We start from the raw sequence: 783 nt of genomic DNA on the forward strand, positions 1-783 counted from the left end.
CCCAACAAAACAAACAAGCACGCAGACGCCTAAAGGAATTTGATCACAGTAATGGTAAGAAAACACTTGATCACCGATTACGGATCCAACAAAACTAAGATTTCAAAATCAGTTCAAGATGAATTTGCACATGAGTATAGTAAAATTGCACTGTTTGATGCAAAAGGCACAACACAACAATTTCAGAACCAAATAACTAAACTAACAAAAACCCACAAAAAGTAAGACAGACATTGATCATGCGAAGCTCAAAACACAAAATCGAAAGCGAGATACACCTCAGAACACAACTTCTCGTTTTCTTCCTCTTCGTCTTCTCCTCCTTCTTCTTCCAGCGAATCATCGGAACAAGCATTGTCAGCATGCGCAATTTCTTCCTCATCTTCCGCTCTTTCTTCTGCTGCATCCATTTCTTCAGCTGCTTTCTTCTCTTTCCTTGGATCAAATCTCAGTGCTTACACCTTTTTACTTTCTCTAATGGGAAGTGCAGTGCTCACACATTGTACTCTACAAATGCTTCATCTTTGCGTATACGAGGAAAGCGTAGGAGGGAAGGTGAGATTGAGGAACCCAAACGACGTCGCGCAGTTGGAAATTTTGAGATATCATATGTGGCGGCAAATACTCATCAAAATACGGAAAATTATATTATAAATTCAGTGAGATAATTATATTTTTTATTTTAATAATATTATACTAACTTGTCTATAATTCCATTTGATTTTTTATTTTCCATTTGTTAAATTATAGGGAATTTAAAAAATATATATTATATTTATTTTA

The 783-nt window shown here is 35.2% G+C and overlaps 1 protein-coding gene across 1 annotated transcript; it reads right to left on the reverse strand.

The window, feature by feature from the left end:
* Positions 1-277: 277 nt before the first annotated feature.
* LOC105155323 (protein CHROMATIN REMODELING 20-like) lies at positions 278-595 on the reverse strand (the record flags this gene model as incomplete). Its single annotated transcript, XM_011071195.2, is given in 1 exon segment — positions 278-595. A coding segment is annotated over 1 exon segment (133 nt), but the record flags the coding sequence as incomplete, so codon positions are not given.
* Positions 596-783: the final 188 nt, after the last annotated feature.

This window comes from Sesamum indicum, unplaced genomic scaffold (genome assembly GCF_000512975.1).
Source record: "Sesamum indicum cultivar Zhongzhi No. 13 unplaced genomic scaffold, S_indicum_v1.0 C02328, whole genome shotgun sequence".
Classification (NCBI taxonomy): domain Eukaryota; kingdom Viridiplantae; phylum Streptophyta; class Magnoliopsida; order Lamiales; family Pedaliaceae; genus Sesamum; species Sesamum indicum.